The 18,860-nt window shown below is 36.4% G+C and overlaps 1 protein-coding gene and 1 pseudogene across 2 annotated transcripts; one reads left to right on the top strand and one right to left on the bottom strand.

The window, feature by feature from the left end:
- Positions 1-1,046: 1,046 nt before the first annotated feature.
- LOC147474639 (uncharacterized) lies at positions 1,047-3,650 on the bottom strand. Its single transcript, XM_086582214.1, has 5 exons — positions 3,062-3,650; positions 2,268-2,984; positions 2,016-2,183; positions 1,502-1,930; positions 1,047-1,371 (listed from the first exon to the last, which is right to left on the bottom strand). The coding sequence occupies exons 1-2, from the start codon at positions 3,388-3,390 to the stop codon at positions 2,966-2,968; spliced, it is 348 nt and encodes a 115-aa protein (XP_086438340.1). The 5' UTR covers positions 3,391-3,650; the 3' UTR covers positions 1,047-1,371; positions 1,502-1,930; positions 2,016-2,183; positions 2,268-2,965.
- A 1,338-nt stretch (positions 3,651-4,988) lies between these two features.
- On the top strand, positions 4,989-9,163 carry LOC147474640 (polyadenylate-binding protein RBP45-like; annotated as a pseudogene). The gene is made up of 5 exons (XR_015209664.1): positions 4,989-5,185; positions 5,304-5,440; positions 5,552-5,632; positions 7,223-7,378; positions 7,453-9,163. The product of XR_015209664.1 is annotated as a polyadenylate-binding protein RBP45-like (transcript).
- Positions 9,164-18,860: the final 9,697 nt, after the last annotated feature.

Below are 18,860 nucleotides of genomic sequence, written 5' to 3' on the forward strand. Positions count from 1 at the left end.
GCAATTTATGGCATTGAACATTCCCAATAGAATATAGGAAAACGAGCCCGTTGAAGACCCAACAGTACATGTTATCGACTAAATTGTTTGTATGTTGTCGATATGATATTTTGATGTAATTTTTAAATTCATTTTGACATGTTATTTTAGTGTAATTTGAAACAAGTGTAATTTGATTTGATTTTTATGTTATTTGGAAAAAGTTGGAGTTTGGGGTTTTATTTGATTTGATTTGGAAATCGAGTGATCGACTAAGTTGATTCGGACGGCAATCGAGTGATTTGGAAATAATGTTCATATGTTGTCGATATGATGTTTTGATGTAATTTGATTTGATTTGATTTGATTTTACTTGATTTTACCCCAAACGACATGGTCAAGTCGTTTGGCCTTTATACCAAACGGTCTGAGTTGGTCGTTTGGCCTTTACCTTAAACAACATGGTCAAGTCGTTTGGACTTTATACCAAACGGTCTGAGCTGGTTGTTTGAGACAGAGTTGTCTATTTTTTATCCAAACGGTCTGAGCTGGTCGTTTGGCATAAACGTTTGGCCTTTATGCCAAACGATGTGGCTGGGTCGTTTGACCTTTATACCAAACGGTCTGAGCTGGTTGTTTGAGACAGAGTTGTCTGTTTTTTATCCAAACGGTCTGAGCTGGTCGTTTTAGCCTTTATGCCAAACAATGTGGCTGGGTCGTTTGGACAAAAAAAATTCGATTTTCATTTTGTTTTTACAACACTTTCATTTCCAAAAAACAAACAAATTCCACTTTCAAAACATCAAATTCATATACCAATACATCAAATTGCGATCAAATTCATATACACTTTGATATAAACTCAAGTTCAAATTGATGTTGTCGCAGTAAATTCATATACACTTTGATATAAGCTCAAATTCATAAACTTACTTGGATATACCAATACATAAACTCAAGTTACTTTTTACGCGACCATGTTGGTGATGGCAATCAAATTCAATTCGAATACGCAATCAAATTCAAATACATAAACTCTGTAAAAAACCTAACTTATAATTTCTGAATTTTTTTTGTCATAACCTCCTTTGTTTTATTGACATATTCATATCCAAAACTCATCAAACAACTTGCTAATAAAGAAGTCATTACAAACAACAATCTCAAACGCCATATTACAAGTAATGGCACACAGTTATTACAAAATACATCAAATTCAAAAATACATAAATTACATCAACATCGGAGGAAGCCGCACTCAAAAATTAGTTATGTATGTACCACCCACCACTATACTTGCACCTACTTAAGTTGTACACATCCTCGAACGAATACCTTGCTTCTTCGAGAATATTATTCCCACCTAATTGCAGACCTCTCTCTAGCAATTGACTTGTTTCATCGATGACGTTGTTCTGTCGAAATAAGAATACAAAACAATTATTAATTACCATTTTAAAATAAGAATGTGAGAATAAGAACAAGAATAAGAATAAGAATACAAAACAATAAGAATACTCACAATCAGTGCATAAGATGGAAATGTCTCCATGGAGAAATTGATAGAAAATTTCTCGCGATTTATCAATCGAATGTGAGAATGCCTCACATACCACTCTATGTACTCTGAATAACACTCTCATGGATAAGTACAGATGGGTCATCGATTGTTGGGTTGGATCACATGATTCTGCCACGAGTCCCAATATGCAGGCCCAACAATTGTCCATGTCCATTTCACTTCATACCCGCGTCCGGCTACAGTCCTCAACGAGTAATTTGGTGTTAGAGGAGCTGCAGGTATAAACTTCACATGACTCAACTGACGGATGACCCTTACAACGCAGTAAATCTCCACAACGTCAAAAAAGCAGATCACTCCCTTAAAAAAGGTAATATTTTCATCGACTGGGCGTTCATCTCTAACATTCTTGTATGGACACCAATCAACCTTAAACAAAATAAAATGTGTCATTAATCACATACTCAAATAATCAATTACTAAAAAAAAATTTGAAACAAATTGAAATACTTACAATCCACACCGCTATATCATCAATTATAGTTCGGTAATACTGCAATGCATATGTTGGGTTCTCATAGTGTATGGTGCTAACTGCGTGTCTAAGAACACGTGACCCAGCCAACTGATACTCAAAGTTTGAGATTGGCTTGAATAGCAGGAAGTACTCATAGATTCACGCCTAGATATATACACACACAGTTAACATACTAATAGAATAATATAATTAACATTAAAAAAAATCTGCAAAATATTTAAGTTTTACCTGTAGAAGAGTCAGGAAACCCGAAACACCTTTCACCTTTGCACACGTGGCAGTCCCAAGTGCTCTATACAAAAAGGCCAAAATTGCTGCACCCCAAGCATACTGACCAATCTCTTTGAATTTCAGCAACTTGGTCAAATAATAAATAGGCACTCCAGTCCCAGACTTGTCGGGGAAGATGGCACATCCAAAGAAAAATAGTGATAAGCTCTTACAACCCTCTATACCTCCGTCAAAGTCGACACCTTCCCCGTTACACCTTGCCCTTTATCGCAGACCTTCCCAGCAAACTGGATCCGCAGGAATTCCAGCCTTACCTTTGAAATGAACTGGGTCGCATCCATCACCTTTTTAATCACAGGCTCCGAGACACCAAGAACACGGTGTAGGAGACTCTCCAATTATTCACGGGTCAACTCCGTGTTCCCTCTCACTGCTCTGCCTCTAATTGACGCCTAGGATTTGGGAGACATCATCTAAAGTCACAGTCATCTCCCCAAACGGCATATGGAAGGTGTTGGTCTCTAGATGCCACCTTTCTACAAACACAGAGATCAACACCGGATCTTAATATTTGTAACACCCAAATACCATATCATAAACCTCAGTCCTCCTAAGCTGATTTTCAAATCTGGGAGATCTTTTGAACTCCTTCTTGAGATCCCACTGGCTTAACTTGGCTAGATGCGGAACACACTTCAACACTCCGCGCTCCGCCTGAAACAATAAATACTCAATTAGGAGAAGCAAAAGATTTTGTAAAGACAAAAGAAAATCAAGATTTATGATAATACCTTATACAAAAGAAAACATCATGAGCCACATGTACCGAATAATCATACAGAAGCTGAGACTCAGTAGGGCCATCACCATATACATCTCGTGTGTACTCCAAATCATCTTTGGATTTTCTCACATAGTCTACCACTGGAGGTGCTTGGACTTCGACCGGTGCTTCCACTTCCATCAATTCTTCTTCTTCCAAATCATCATCCTCTTCCTCTTCATCACCCTCTTCATCACTATCATCATCTCCATCCTCACCATCATCATCCCCATCATCTCCATCCTCACCATTATCATCATCATCATCATCATTAACTATACTCTTTCCACTATCCATTGCTATATTTACATCTACATCTAAATCTTTATCTACATCATCTAAATTTTTATCTACATTAATCTCAGTTTCACTCTCAGTCTCAGTCTCAGTCTCACTCTCTACATTACTCGGAACAACCTCATTATAGTCCCCTCTACGCACTGAGGTCGAGGTGCCCGCACTCTTTTTTCTCTTCTTATCTCCTTCTACATCACCTACATTCGTAGGATCATCATCTGTTTTTCTATCGCCTCTACGGACGGACTGAAGCCGTTGTTTTCGACCCTTTTTCTCTTCTTTCAGGGCTCGGTAGCGTCATCAGCGACCGAAGAGGAACCACGCCAAAACAACTTCTTTATACCATTGAATGCAGTTTTCGCTACATTCTTGACATTCTTTAATCAAGACATTGCTATAAAGAAAAATAAAACAAGCATTAGTAACTATAATAAACAATTCCCTTGCACTACAACTAATAAACAATTAATAAAGAACTTCAAGCTAAAAAGAGGCTACAGCTCCCTTGCACTACAACTATAAACAATTAATAAAGAACTTCAAGCTAAATAGGGGCTGCTAAGAAGACATGGTAAATAATGGTAAACCTATAAGTCAAGCTGTGTTTCTAACAACACTCATAGACAATGCTCATCAATTACAATGGACTCAATTTTGCCAACTAGAATTTGAGTGCGTAAATATCCTCTGAGGAATCTAAGTACATGTCAAAATTGTGATAAACAAATTAATCACTTCAGCTAAAACAAACACATAAGCCAATCTCTACATATGTTCATTTCTTCCATTCAAACCAAAAACACAACATTCCTATCCACACAATAGGTAATGCTTAAAAACTATAGCTAATTATACAAAAACTCACCTCATATAAACCACAATACAAACATTATTCCAAATTATATCTAAACAATGCATCACATATAGATCGAAAACATTACTTAAAAGTCGAAATTATCCAATTCCAACAAGTTAGAACTTATTAAAAACTAAATTATCAACAGAAATTCAACATGCCCCATTTCATGTAACAACCCAAATGTCTCAAAAACAAACCATAAAATCCAACAATTGGATAGCTATCCGAATCACAAATAACCCGGATTTCATATATAGTTCTAAAAAGACTGAAAAACATAAATTAAAACACGGACTGCTTTTCAAACTATTGCAAGCGGCTGATTTCAAAAGAGATTGATTTCAACGAATAAGAGAAATCAGCCATGGAATAAAATTTAACAATCCTATCCATTTCGCAGATGCAGCTTCCTCTTCATTTTTATGGATTGTACATATATACATGGCTGATTATTTTAAAATTTATAGAAAATAATACCATAAAAAATAATACCATAAAATAATACCATGATTTCAAACTATTCATTTATTGCATAATGAAGTGATGTAGTCCTTATGTCTGAAAATGAAGCATACGTTTAGAGCTTATATCAACGTTCAAGTGACAAACTTGTGATCTTCAAGGAGGAAATAATATGCTTAAACGAGATAACAGACAAATAATCCAACCAGCTCAAGTATGCATATGACTTAATGGTGTGACACTAAAAGTTGAATGAAGTAGCTTTGAGGCATCGTTGATGTGTGTTCTTACTTTACAGAACTACAACTTCACATTGGAGTTCCATTGGAGTCCCTTTCTGGTCAAACTAGATGAGACCAATAAAGCTGGTAGGTGTTTAAAGCTCGATACACTTCCACCGAAAAAGTGGCAAGGTGCTGACATTATGGTTTTCAACACAGGCCATTGGTGGGCACACACTGGCAAATACCAATCGTAAGTGCTCCCTTCCTAATTCTTATGCACATTTGCATGCGCACAGCGTGCTCAAAACCCAAACATGCTCCCCTGACCCCTCGGTTCGTAACCACTCAAAGAAGTTGTTATAATGCAGGTGGGATTTCTTCCAACACGATGGTAAGTTGGTCAAAAATTTGGAGCTTGAAAAGGCATTTAAGATGGCTATGAAGACATGGTCTAATTGGATTCATGGCAATGTTGATCCTACTAAGACTACTGTCTTTTTCAGAAGTGTCTCACCAGAACATAAAGGGTGCATTTGCATCTCAACCACCACGTAACTTACGATGTTATTCCTCTATTGACTTCCCTATACAGTAATGTGAACACTTCTATCTGCAGGAAGCAGTGGTCCTACAATGAAACTCAACCAATCCAGGATGAAGCATACATTCCATTCTTTCGAACAAATACCCAATATTTGTAATAAGAAACTGATCTCAACAAAACAATAATATAGCTGAAAATCAGTGTATATAAAGAAAGGAAAACTAACAACTCGTTTCGTTTAGACACAATGTCAAACACGTTGGTGCACTGGTATACTTGACGAAATATAACACGAAACAAACAGTCAACAGTTAGCGGGTTTAAGTGTTTAACCGTTTAACAAAGATAACTAACAACAAACTCAAGGACAAACAAATATATCACAACCAGAAAATGGACAAGGAAATGAACATAAAGAAGAAAAGAATTGAAGTTTACCAGTTTGTTATTGGTTAGTTTCGTGGCCAATAAGTGATGAAGAAATGATGTGCTTCCAACTTTCAAGTGGGTGTGTGTGAGTGTCTGACTTCTTCGTGTATAAAGATCGACAACTATTTGGAGTCAAACGTACAAATAAAATTCAAAATGCAAGATATTGAATTGTGGTGATTTAACAACAATGTGGTTAGATTGGTTTGTCCAAACAGGAATTAAAACGGTGAGAAACTCGAATTAAAACGATCTTTGGTAGGTTTTTCGAATTAAAACTCGAATTGTTTTGGTGTTTCTGGGTTTTTTGGTTAGGTTTCGAAGAGTTTTTCGCGAAAGAGATAACCGGTTAGAATAGGTGATTCCGGTTTCGCGATTTGGTGGGAGGTGTATTAGATTTTTGTTTGGGCTTGGGTTGGAGGCTGCCCAATCTAATTGTAGTGGCGCCCAATACAGGACCATATTAGTTAAGGCAAACAGGTTATGAATCTCTACTACTAGTATAGCCTATAATGATCGTGGCCTCTTAAATTCATCCGGGACTTTTTCTGACGCATAATGCCCTTGATGAATAATAAAATCAGATGCCTAGATATTTATTAATGAGGACTACTTTGTCTTTTTATGCCTTTATAAATTTTAAGTACCGATATTGTCCTTAAATAAAAAAATTGCTTAACACCTTTAAATAGGACCAATCAGTCTTTTCATGTGGTAGTATATTAGAAAACCAAATCCACGCCATTTTCAATTGTACGCCTTACTATTAATGTCATTTAATTAGCAATAATTGGATTATTTAATAAGAGGTTCAGAAAAGGAAAAGTCTAATAAGAGAATAGGAACCGATTCTTTTCCATTCTCTCCCACATCCTGGAACTAGAACAGAAGCCTAAAATCGATGCTTACCCCTTCTTTGTCTCACATAGAATCTCTTAGAAGTCATCTCCCACCTAAAAACAATAAAATGAAACAGAGAAAAAGAAGGGCGACTAAAAGGCGGATATTCTAAGAGTACCCGATAAAGAAAAATGAAGCAACTGACTACTCAACAAAGCTCGACGAAGAGGTTGCAAATTTTGTCCAAAATCCCCCGTAAGACCAAAGGAAAAAAAAAGTAACCATCTATCATTTGGTGATCCGAATGGATTAGAAGCATTGAGTTAAATCAGCAAAGCACATGCGCATTGAAAGGAATGCACTATTTTCTACTTTGTCAAGTTGCATATTCTCTTCCTTACATTTTATCAATCTTTGATTCACAGCAGCAGCAGCAGCAATGGACGATGAGTGGAGGAGGAGCATAACAAACAGCAACATGGTCAGTACCACCAACAAGTAATTACAATCATCATAACTACCAACCAACTACTCTTGAAGAAATAAGAACTCTTTGGATTGGTGATCTTCAATACTGGGTACTGGGTCGAAGAAAATTACCTCAATACTAGCTTTGCTCACACTGGAGAGGTAAAAAGAACTCAATGCCCATCTTCTTTTATTTCATCTTTTTGTGTTTTAATTAATATTTAGTATGTTGGTAGGTGATGTCAATAAAAATCATACGTAACAAGATTACGCAACAGCCTGAGGGTTACTGTTTTGTGGAGTTTGCTTCTCATGGGGCAACGAACGAACGAGTTTTGCAAACATATAATGATACACTAATGCCTGGGACTGACCAACCATTTAGATTGAATTGGGCGTCTTTTGGGATTGGAGAAAGATGTCCTGATGTAGGACCCGAGCATTCTATTTTTATTGGGGATTTAGCATCGGACGTTACGGATTATTTATTACAAAAGACTTTTCGAGCTCAGCATCGGTCTGTTAGAGGTGCTAAGGTGGTGACTGATCCTAATACTGGTCGTTCTAAGGGTTATGGATTTGTTAAATTTTCTGATGAAATGGAAAGGAACCGTGCTATGAGTGAAATGAATGGGGTGTATTGCTCAAGCAGGCCAATGCGTACTCCAAAGAAGGCTACTGGTTTCCAGCAACCGTATACTGCACCGAAAGGTAAGAATCTTTTTCCTAAGAAAGAAACGCTACTAGTATTAATAGTAACTGGACTGGGTATAACTTATAAGTGGGCTATATTTGTTTCGGATCATGAGCAGAACCATTTCTCTGACTAAGAGCATTGTAGGCTTGTTTCTAGCAATACAATACATGCTAGGCCTTGGAGTTAGGCGATGGGCTTAGGCGACATTAGGTGTGAGCCTAGCAAGCCTTATGTTGGAGGCACTAAGTGAGCCTAGAGCCTGAATACATAATGAATACATAAGATTGAACTGAGCAATCCAATTACGGGGAGGAACTTACGTCTGAAATCGTAGTAAACAAAAAAGCCAAGTTAAACAAAAAAGAGAAACCGTGGTAAACATTTTTTACTGCTTTAAAGTGTTAGCTCTACACAATTTTTTACTTTCTTTTTTCAACAATTTGTTACCTCATTTCACAAAATACGAAATATCACATTTATATGGTCTAACAGTAAATTGATGTACCACAGCTTATATAATCTCAATGATATTCGACATATGAAGCTTTTTGAAGGTAATTTTTCGAATGAGACCACAGCTTTCATCAACTTCTCATGATGATGATATATTTGTCTGCATTCAACCAGTTTGTTTACGAGTTCGGATCCCGAGTCACAAAAAACGCTGACAAAGGCTGCATCAACTGTGGCCATCATAGGCCTGTGGTGTATTGTACACCAGGGGACGGAGGCCCAGGCACTGCCAACATAAAGCCGAGACATCAGTAGTATTTTGATTCTTTGATGCCTTTATTATCGTCTCTCAGTCCCACGCCATAGAACCATTTAAGTGTGGACTGAAATTGGACTAGTAAATGCTATAAGCCTATAACTCTGTTTACAAAAAAAAAAAAAAAATGCTATAACTCGGCTCTCCCCTCCCAATTGATGATTTAAAGACCTGGGCTTTCCTACCAAATGGGCTTGTCCCGAATTCAAATGGCTTGTTTCTTGCAACTTACAAGAACCATCTAGTTTTGTTAAGAAAAGAATTTATAATTATTTAGTACTACGAACTTTCGTTTTTTATTTCTAAATAGTACTCGAATTTTGTTTCTTGCCTATAATTTGTTTCAATTTAGTACATTAGTTAATGGGGATGGTTATATGAACTCCACTAAAATGAACTCCAAATGAACTCCACCACTTAACTCAATGAATTAGAAGTTCATTTTGTAAGTTCATTGATTTTTGGTGGAGATGTTTTCTACTAATGAAATATAAATCATCTTCACATAAAAAAATCAGTTCATTTGAAGATGTACAACCTCATCAAAAATCATTTAGAAAGTTATGAAATTATCCAACGGTCCGCATTTTTTAATTTCGATACAATTTTTGACAATGTTAGACATATTCAATTGAGAAATTGATTTTTTGTGGGGGTGTTCTCCATCATGAGATGTACACATCCACAAAAAATTAGTCCTCAGTTCATTTTGTAAGTTCATTTTTATGAGTGGAGTAACTTTTGAGTAGCTATAAAGTGGAGTTCATATAACCATCCCCTTAGTTAATTTTTCATCTAATTCCGTCAAATTTCACTAACGGCGTTAGTACTATTCACGTTATGTACTATTCACACATCACTATTCATGTGAACAATGTTTTTTCAAAACTTCAAATTTCAAAAAAACAAAAAACACTATTCACATAAATAGTGTTTTCACTATTCATGAACAGAGTTTTTTTAATCAATCTTAAAAATTAATTCTTTAATGAAAAATAATTTTAAAAAATACTATTCACATGAACAATATTTTTACTATTCACATAAACAGTTTTTTTTTGTAATAATTTTTTTTTAAAAAAAATATTCACCTGAATAGTAAAAAAAAGTGTTCACGTGAATAGTGTTTTTTTACTATTTTCATTAAAAATTTAATTTTTAAGATTGATTAAAGAATTTTTTTAAAAAAATATTCACATGAATAGTGAAAATACTGTTCACATGAATAGTATTTTTTGTTTTTCAAAATTTAAATTTTTGAAAAAACACGAGAATAGTGAAAAACACTATTCACATAAATAGTACTAACATGAATAGTACTAATGCCATGTTAATGAAATTAGACGGAATTGGATGAAAAATTAACTGAAGTACTAAATTGAAACAAATTTAAACTTCTTATTTTTAATAGATTGCAGAACCAAATATTGGTATAGTTTATTTAAACAAAGTTCGTCTTATTTTTAAAAAAAAAATGTGAAAATTCGTAATACTAAATAGTCATTATTTCTTACGAAAATGCTACATCCAGACAGCCTTAGTCGGGTGCTCTTTGTTCCAACTTCCAACGCACAAAATAGGTAAAACAAGTAGGGTTAACACCCCCACCCCCCACACACTGATAAAAAGACCCGGTCAACCCAATTGGCTAATTTCCCATCTAGGCTACCAGAGAAATGAATTTTCCAACATATGTCGCCAATATTTCAAAAAATATTGGCTATTTTCAGGTCAAGGTAAAAATGAGGCAAAATGGATGGTAAAAATCGTTGGGTATATATTGAAAAAAAAAATCAGTTGCAAGCATTTCCAATATACATCTCCCGTATTCTCCTAAGATATAGATGTTCTCATTATTTGATAGTGTGCCATAATACACAACAAAGTAAAAAGACAATGACTTTTGATAATAACAAAGAACAATGGAGAAACTTAACTGATGAAACTAAAGCCAGATGAGACTATCAAATGGGGACTAGCTGAGCAAACAACTCAATCTAAGAATCCAGGATGAAATAGGGCTAAATCCTGTTTGACATATGCAATGTGGCTTGTTTAATAACCAGACAAAATTTGCAAATTTAACCTGTGCTATGTCAGATTTATCCCTTTAGTACAAGTCTGTTAGCACTGACACTCAAAACTTTCAACACAAAATGCAAGAGCATAGGTCAGACTGAATCTTGGACAACAGAACTAAAATTGTCACTACTCAGACACCACCACAATCAAACCTAGGATTACCCTATTCAAAGGAAAGGGACCTTATCTAAAAGTCATACCGTCTCATACCCGTTGGTCAGGTGCACCTCTAAAGAGTACAAACTGAAGCTTTTTATAGAGCACTGTTTTTCCCTTTTAACAGTTTGCCAAAATATGCATAGTAAAAGGAGCATATTGATAGCTTTACACAGATTCTTTCAGGTGGAGCGAACATACCTTTTCTACACCTGAAATGGAGGACTAGAGACTGAAGTGTTGAACAGATCAAGATTACTCCATAGGAGACCTGTTTAAGGAAGAAAACTAAACAGATACTTCAATGACAATATAATCCATATATAGGACTATAACCATCCATTCATTCTAGCTTGCATGACCAAGCCACCATGAAACAAGCTAACGGTTTGATTGGTCCGGTTAGAAAACAAAAGAGTGTGATAAAACCAATGAGAAATTTGCAGCCACAGGCACCATCAATGTTCTAAAGCTTATAAGAGTTATGTCCTGAAAGCCAGCTAAAATACGCAGAACATATATGAAGGACTATCAACATTCAGGTTTCATTCTAGCTTGCACGACCAAGCCACTAAGGAAGAAACTAAAGGTTCAATAGTTGAGATTGATAACAAAAGAAACTAACAAAACCAACAAGAAATTCACAGCCACATCTACTCATCAAACGCTATATTTTAAAGCATACAAAGAGTTCTTACTTTAGACTCAGAAGGGAAATCATAATCATTATAACTAATTCAGGCCTTCAAACTGTCAAGTTTCTCAAAAGCAATGAATTCGTCTCTACCATGTCAACTTTTGGTCTACAACTTTGGTGAACCATGACATGCCATTCCATGTAAAGCATCCAGATTTTTTTAGAACATTGACTCTCAAGGAGGTTTCCTCGAAGTTGGTCTTTAATAAACTTCTTCCAGGAACCTCATTCTGGGTTAATTTATTAAAGCCATACGTAGCAGCACTTCCCTGCCCCAACATATTGTCAACTGAGACTCCACATACACCACATAGAACACCTTAACTCGTTCCACCGAATCACCCAATAACATGTGTGTGTGCACAGGATTTTGCACACACTTTATCCCACATGCAATTAAATATTGTCACATAAAGACCAAGATTTTCCCAATCCCAAAAATGCAAATAATTCAATTTCAACCTCTCCAGCAACAATGCAAAAGACATCTTACTTCACAATTGATACAACATATCTCCATTTACAGCATAAAAATGAAGCACAATACACCACCGAAGATTGATTAAGAAAGCATGCAGAAAGCTTGCTGAGATTCAGTTCTAGACCCCATCTTTTTTGAAAAAGGAGGAGAAGAGTAAAATGAAGATATCTCTAATTAGAAGCTCAGACATCTCAATTTCCGTACTAAAACGTTCAAAGAAACCTTACTGATACTATCAATCTACCTACAGAAAGCATATCCCCTGGTCAGACAGCTGACAGTGACAAACAAAATCAAATATAGGGTATTGATGACTAAAGCAAACGGCGACAGAAGCACTGGTACCAGGGTCATAAACAACAGTACATGAGCAATTCAGATGAGTTTTACTCTAATTCCAATTTGAAGCAGCACAGTGTTTAAAACAAGATTCTGACCTAGATTCGGGTTTGTGTTTTCTATCCCCCAAGTAAAAAGCAAGCAATCTCAATTACAATGTACAACCATCTTCTGATTAATACCCAACAGATTTTCTTAAAATTGCTTACCTTAAAAAATATACGATGTGGACTTAGCTCAACATCTGAATCTTGACAAGGGTCTCAATTCTTATATTCTCTCTATTCCCTATTGAAATGTAAGTAATCCTCACAACTGAAGAGACCATATGTTGCATTTCTCTCCCCACTAAGCAATGTGCAGGGTTGATGTTATGAAAATCATCTCCACCAACGCCTAATGGGTGGAGTTAACCTTTTAAGGCTAGCTATTGCATAAAATGATGGACAGCCTTGTCCAAGTGATTCATTGCCCGAAAAAATACCTTCCGTAAGGCGGTTCACTACCTCACAACCTACCTTGAATAATAAAATATCTATGTAAACCCGAACTAACTACCAGATGAACCCCTAAAACCCCATTGCTCCCACATTCATAAGAAAGTCTGACAACAACATACGTAAGATTTTCCCGGAAAAGCAAGATCCATAGTGTCAACACACACAACGCATACATATTAAAAAGAAAATAGAATGAGAGATAGAGCTACAAGTGCTCAATCATCCTCTTATTATAACTACTCAAGTATTGATCATATACCGATGAGACTCGAGACAAAGACACACCAAGTTATGATAGATGGTGAGTTCTCTCATGTACACAAAACAAGTATCAGGCAGGAAAAGAATACAGTTCTTTCTAAGATATTGCCAAAGATAACTTTTACCCCGTCTATACAACTATAATGAGTGGTTTAGGCCATTTTGAGACAGGAAACACACGATGATAAAAAATAGTTAGCATTCTTACATGATACAATGATGAACAAAAAGTGAAGTTTAGAAATTTAAAAATAGTTAGCATTCTTACATGATACAATGATGAACAAAAAGTGAAGTTTAGAAATTTAAGAATGATGATGTTGTAGTTGGTTGAACACTGGAGCGGCAAAATACAGAAAAACGCCTTGATGGAAGAATAAGGCAAGACCCTTAGAACTATTTTTTAGCAAACTCTTACACTTTCTCCTCACAACCACCCTCATTCTTTAGCCGAAGGACAAAAAGCCTTATTCATACAAAAGTTATTCAAAAGAAACGAAAAAAATTAGAAATTAAGTTGTTTTGGTCATTACGCCTAACTAAGCCTCTGAGTTGCGCCTTAAGCCTTAAGCCTCTAGGAGGCCTAGCGCACTCGAGGCTCTTATGTGTTTTTTTTTTTTTTTTGAAGAGGTAAACGATCAATATATATATAAACTATATAAAAGATAATTACAAAATAGGATGAGATATCCTACTAAGAACCGTAAAATAAAATAAAAGACAACAACAAGGAAACGCAGAAATACAACAGTGATTAGACATCTCGAATGATATCCTCCCAAGAAAAAGCAAAGGACCCGAATGGTATCTCCTTGAACTCCTTCCACCGCTTACACCAAAGGAAAAGCAATCCTTTGATGTGAAGAATCAAATGTGCAACGTCAAGGCTTCTATCCTCGAAATGTCTCCGGTTTCTTTCCAACCATATACCCCATAGTATCGCAAAGGGAATGATACTCCACAACTTTCTCTTAGTACGGGTGGGAGACCAAAGACTAGACCACATCATCAAAAGATCACAAGCAGATCGAGGACACACCCAAGAGATTGACCCAGATTGAATAAAATAGTTCCAAATGGCATAAGAAAAATGGCAAAAGATAAGAGTATGAGCAACGGATTCTCCCGAATCATAGCAAAAAGGGCAGAAATTAACAATAATCATTTTCCTTTTCTGAAGATTGTCAATGGTTAAAATTTTACCCAAAACCGAACACCAAGTGAAGAAAGAAACCCTAGACGGAATTTTAGCCCTCCAAATGAAACACCAAGGATAAACAAGGTGTGATAGGATATCCAGTTGGTTAGGTGAGGCAGCAAGGAGGGTTGAATACCAAGATCTAACAGTAAAAATACCTTTGGCATCATGGGCCCAAACCTGTTGATCATCTTCGAGAGTGATATTAGGTGGAGACCCTAATCTCGCCATCAAAGTAGCCAAATCGTCAATCTCCCAGTCATTGAACGTATGTCTGAGATCAATGTTCCATGAGGCAGTACCATCTATCATAACAATGAAATCCCTAACCGGCTGATTCTTCCTGTTTGACATGGCATAGAAGTTCCCAAAATCCCTACTCAAGGCTCTATCCCCATTCCAAACATCCTCCCAAAATCTGACTCTATCCCCTTTGTTGACTCTATAGGAAATATTTTTCCTATAGTCCTCCACTTCTTTCATAATCCCTTTCCACACTCCACACCCATAGGGAATCGTCACATCACGGCTCTCCCACCCAAAAGGACTCTACCCATACCTGGAGACAATAATTCTCCTCCTCCGGTCTCACTCTCAATACAGAACCTCCACAACCACTTACTCAAAAGGGCACGATTCATAAACCGGGTCTTCTTTATACCAATGCCACCTTGATCCTTAGAAGTACACACCCTATTCCAACTAACGAGATGGTAGTGATGTGCCTCCTCGGAATCTCCCCATAAAAAATCTCTCGAAATCTTATCTAACCGCTTAGTGACACTCACTGGTGCTCTTTCTCACTGGTGCTCGAAAGAGCGACATGAAATAAACGGGTAGACTAGACAAGGAACTCTTAATGAGGACCACTCTACCCCCTTTCGAGAGGTAACGACCTCTCCAAGAAGCCAACTTGCGCTCATATCTCTCTATCACCGGGTCCCAAATAGAAACACACCTATTCGCAGCGCCCAAAGGAAGACCTAAGTAAGACGCCGGAAGAACACCAGGAGAGCACCCCAAGACACTAACAAGCTGAACTGCACTATTACTCCCTCCTACACAATACACCGTACTCTTAGCAATGTTGATCCTCAAGCCTGATACCGCCTCAAAACAAGCAAGAAGACCTCTAAGGTATCTAACTTGATTTTCCTTATTGCCTAAAAAGATGATAGTGTCATCTGCAAATTGTAAGTGGGTGATCTTAATATTGTGTCTCCCCACGGAAAACCCCGACAAAACACCCCACTCATTGGCTCTTCGAATAATCCGACTCAAAGCTTCCACCACAATGAGAAAAAGGAAGGGAGATAAAGGATCACCCTGTCTTAAACCCCTAGAACTCTTAAACCACCCCGCGGGAGACCCGTTCACTAAGACGGAAAAAGACGCGGACGAAATACACTTACGGACCCAACTTCTCCAAACCTCTCCAAAACCCATCCGTCTCAACATATAATCTAAAAAGGACCAACTCACATTATCATAGGCTTTGGAGATGTCCACCTTACAAACAATCCCAGGCGTCCTAGAATGAATCCTATTATCAATGGCTTCATTAGCAATTAGAACACCGTCTAGGATTTGTCTATCGAAAATAAACGCTCCTTGTTCCTGCGAGATAACCGAGTCAAGAACCTTTTTTAACCTCAAAGAAAGAGCCTTGGAGATAATTTTATAAGCAATTCCCACAAGACTAATAGGCCTGAAATCCCCCATTTCCACTGCCCTATGCACCTTAAGAATAAGAGTGAGAAAAATATGGTTCAAACTATGCTCCAAAAAACAGTTCATTTGGAAATCTCTCACCATCTCCAAAAAATATCTTTTAATGGTAGTCCAAAACTTTTTAAAAAATTCAACAGGAAACCCATCAGGGCCTGGAGCACGGTCTCCATCCATCGAATTCAGAGCTCCAAAAATCTCCTCCTCCTGAAGCGGTTGCTCCAAACACTCCTTATCTTCCACCAAAATTTGATTAACTTCGAGATTGTCAAGTATCTTCATCAGGCATCAGGCTCTTATGTGTTTTGTAAATATTATTGGTACTATATGTGTCCAGTATCTTCATTCCAATCTTGTTCTGCCAAAAGAATTTCAGTTGTAGGTAAGAACGGCCTGCTTCTTCAATGGTTCCTTTCTCAAATTTACAATAACAAAGTTAAAGATCCTCCAACACAAGTTTTCCTTTCGCTAGACCTACTAATATTTTGTTACAAAAGTTATAGGAAGATATTATTCGAAGAAATTTTAGATTCATTGATGGAGAGATGCACAATCTCATCACTGTAGAAATAGCTTATAAAAAACACAAGAATTACAACAACCTCTATGTGAGGCTTTCTTCGCCAGTTTCACGAACTCACTAGAAGTACAGTGAGACCACATAGTAGTTCGCATATTGATGCAACGGAAAAAGAAAAAGCACTCTGGAGATTTATCTAACCACAAACATTTTGTTCTTTGAGGAACTCGCAAAGAGGCTCTGATTTTTCACTGCATCGATATGTGAACCACAAGGTGGTTTTGTTGTAGTTTTACTAAGTTTGTAGAAAGAGAGAGGGAATCCTTGAATAGAAGTTGGACGAAGTTGTTATTTTTACACTGTGAGCGTATGCACTAATGCACCTTCCCATAAATGCATCTAAATTGTCTTTGAGATGTATTCGACTCGTATCCTCTCATAACAACAAAGCATTAGTTAACCTAGCCAAAGCAAACCTAGTGTTGGAGGATCTAGAACTTTGATTATGTAAATGTGAGAAAGGATACTGTTAAAGAAATAGGTCTTCCTTACTGACAACTGGAATCCTTTCACCTGAACAAAAAAGGATTCAAGATATTGAATACATATAGGATCAAAGTTTGTAATGAGCAAGCATTGACAATTACAAACAACATGCCTCACTTAACAATCTCCATCTTTTTGAAAATCAATGTATAGTAACGGTTTGCAAGCCCTTCTAATTGATGTCCATAAAGGCATTTGTTGAAGAATTGTGTAGATACAATCCAAGTTATATGGTGAAGCATGTCAATGGTTTGATCTGAAAGTTACATCAAGCTTGTTTTCGTGACAAACTCCACCAACCCTTCGGCTTTGGTGCCATTTAACATAGCAGAAGTGAAGACCACTTCAACTAAGTTAAATAAGGTAACTGAATGGAAGAGGGGCTCAATAAATATTATTTACAATCGACAAATTGTGTATGTTTTCAAAGCTTAGTCTCTTTTTTATGTGTTGTCTAATACTTGAATTCTTCTAGGTAAATTGCTAGAAACCAAATTGTTGCCAAGTGCCAACACTAGGACTCAAAATGATCATTAACTTGCTAAATACTAAAATATACCCATTAATTACATGAGAACTGAAATTAGTATGAAATGAAAATAAAATAAAAATAGAAAAGCCAAGGGACGACATAAGATTTTAACAGTGTCGGTGAATGGCTCACACTTGCATGGCTTATGCCAATACTATTTCTCCATTAATTCCATAGCCTGGCGATCTCCATCAAATGTTGAGTAGCTCTTGACACACCCACCGTTCAAAAAAAATCTTCCATGACTAATCAAACGCAAATTGATAAGAAATCCCTCACCAGAAGACCATCATCAATATCACCAAAAGACCATGTTAAATAGCCAAAAGCCCATAACTCAAAACTCATAGGAGTTATCTACATGATACTTCATGTACATCAGTACATGGGAGGAGTTGCCACTTTATATCATTGTTGTCATATCAATAATGTATAATGTCATTATTTACATTCTATATGTGGGTGGTTAAAGGCATAAATAGGTGAACTAAGAGGTTCATGAATATCCTTTATTTCTCTGTAGCACTAGTCTAACTGTGTATCTCTATAGAACTCAAATATCTTCACATTTAAGTGGCCAGTTCAACAACCACATACTACATTGTGTATCTCAATTTAAGTTTTTTGATGTTGTAAACTTGTAATGATAAAAAGGAATAAGCACCAAAAGGACAGAGATTTACATTTTAAGTTTTTTGATGTTGTAAACTTGTAATGATAAAAAGGAATAAGCACCAGAAGGACAGAGATCTACATTCAACATTATTTTGCTGTCTACCTAAAAGCTATTTTTTATTTTTAAATAAATTTGTGATATTTATCAGCAAATTGCTTAGTTAACAAGGAACAAGAGAAGATAGGAGATGTCAAATGGAATGGTTAGAAAAAACAGGTACGAAAGCCAATATCAAGTTTACAACGCCACTATTAAGCAAAAATATTTTGTGAAAGGTAAAACTTAGACTAAATTCTACTCAAAATCAAAATTGGACATATATACATTCTATCTTATGGACTAGAAGAACAAGCTCTATAAGGTTTTGTGTTTGACAAAATCATGAGAAACAATAATAACAATCATATAAATGAGTGAACATAATCGAATTTAAAGTCAACAACAAAGCCTCAACTTTCTTCT

Source organism: Coptis chinensis, chromosome 9, assembly GCF_015680905.1.
Source record: "Coptis chinensis isolate HL-2020 chromosome 9, ASM1568090v1, whole genome shotgun sequence".
Classification (NCBI taxonomy): domain Eukaryota; kingdom Viridiplantae; phylum Streptophyta; class Magnoliopsida; order Ranunculales; family Ranunculaceae; genus Coptis; species Coptis chinensis.

What these genes read in the sequence shown, in the direction of transcription:
- LOC147474639 (XM_086582214.1), bottom strand. Translation starts at nt 3,390, where the DNA reads ATGGATAGTGGAAAGAGTATAGTTAATGATGATGATGATGATGATAAT.